General features: G+C 61.0%; 1 protein-coding gene across 1 annotated transcript; it reads right to left on the bottom strand.

Moving 5' to 3' along the window:
• Positions 1-50: 50 nt before the first annotated feature.
• Positions 51-721, bottom strand: LOC112125449 (sperm-associated antigen 5-like). The gene is made up of 2 exons (XM_026646817.2): positions 563-721; positions 51-187 (listed from the first exon to the last, which is right to left on the bottom strand). Exons 1-2 carry the CDS (start codon positions 704-706, stop codon positions 59-61), a joined length of 273 nt encoding a protein of 90 aa, XP_026502602.1. The 5' UTR covers positions 707-721; the 3' UTR covers positions 51-58.
• Between the last annotated feature and the right edge of the window lie 416 nt (positions 722-1,137).

Raw genomic sequence — 1,137 nt, 5'->3', positions numbered from 1 at the left:
TCGGAAGAATCAAAGGCACATTCCGAGGGCCGACATACACGTGTTAGCGCTCAGAGGCTCAGCCACAGAGCGTCGCAGAGCCGGACAATCTTACCTGTTGGTTTAGGGTTCCTCGGTCTTCCTGCAGATTCTGCAGGGAAGTATTTGCGGTGTCCAGGAACGACTGAGACTCCACAGTCCAGGATCTCTGCAAGACAAGAGGAGCGCTCGCATTGCCGATGCGGGTGCTGGGACATGGGCAGTGGCCAAGAGTCCAAGACCTTCTGGAGAGCTGAGGGTGTAGTCAGTCGCCCCCAATGGAAGTGCAGAGGAACCGCTCTTTGGCCTGGTCTCTAGGCATGAGGCTGCCTAAGTATTGGCAGGGGAACTCCCCGGATCACTAATGGCGGAGACAGGAGAACGCTGCCCCAAGCTGCAGCATATCGGACTGAATCACAAGTTCAGCAGTCCCCAGGCTGAGCCTGTGCAGTGGGCAGAACATGAGGTTTCCAGCATGCTGGCTGGGCCCACAGGGTCAAGAGCAGGGCCAGACACCCACGCAGAGCCCACTACCCTTCCTTACCTGGTGCTCACGAGCCTCCTCAATAAGGGTGCAGAGCTCCCGCTGGGATTCCAATCCCTGCTCTAGGGCCCCGATCCGAGCGCTGGCATGGACACGGAAGGCCTCCAGAACCAGATCACTCTGGGGAGGGGGAGACACGTGCATGTGGGGATTTTAACAGTGACCCACCAGCCTAGTGCCACCATTGCCAGGTGCCCCAGGGAGCCCTGATATCCCCACTGCCGAGGGACGGCACAGCCCCAGCACCCAGCAGCAGCAGGACCCACACGTGGGAGATTCAGCTGTTGAGGTCACGGAGGAAGCACCAGTGCTACACTCAAGCTGCAGGGCAGGGCTCTCCCTCGTGCCTCTCTGCTGAAGCACTGGGGAGGCCTCAGCCGAGTCCTTAACCCCACCCCCTTGTATACGCTGGCCCAGGGCGCAGCTCCCTGCCAACAGGTCATCCAGCACCCTCTTCGAGTGCCAGTGGGACTGGCTGAGGGGGGCTGTCCAGGGCTCCTGCAGAGATAGGCAACCCCACCTATCCACTGGCGTGGCTGCTGCTGAGCTGTGAGGCACCCGCCCCCCGGAGACCC

The sequence above is a fragment of the Terrapene carolina genome, unplaced genomic scaffold, assembly GCF_002925995.2.
Source record: "Terrapene carolina triunguis isolate 2854851 unplaced genomic scaffold, T_m_triunguis-2.0 Scaffold44840, whole genome shotgun sequence".
In the NCBI taxonomy this organism is placed as follows: domain Eukaryota; kingdom Metazoa; phylum Chordata; order Testudines; family Emydidae; genus Terrapene; species Terrapene triunguis.
The sequence above is the reverse complement of the archived record's forward strand: the minus strand, read 5'-3'. Positions and strand labels throughout refer to the sequence as shown.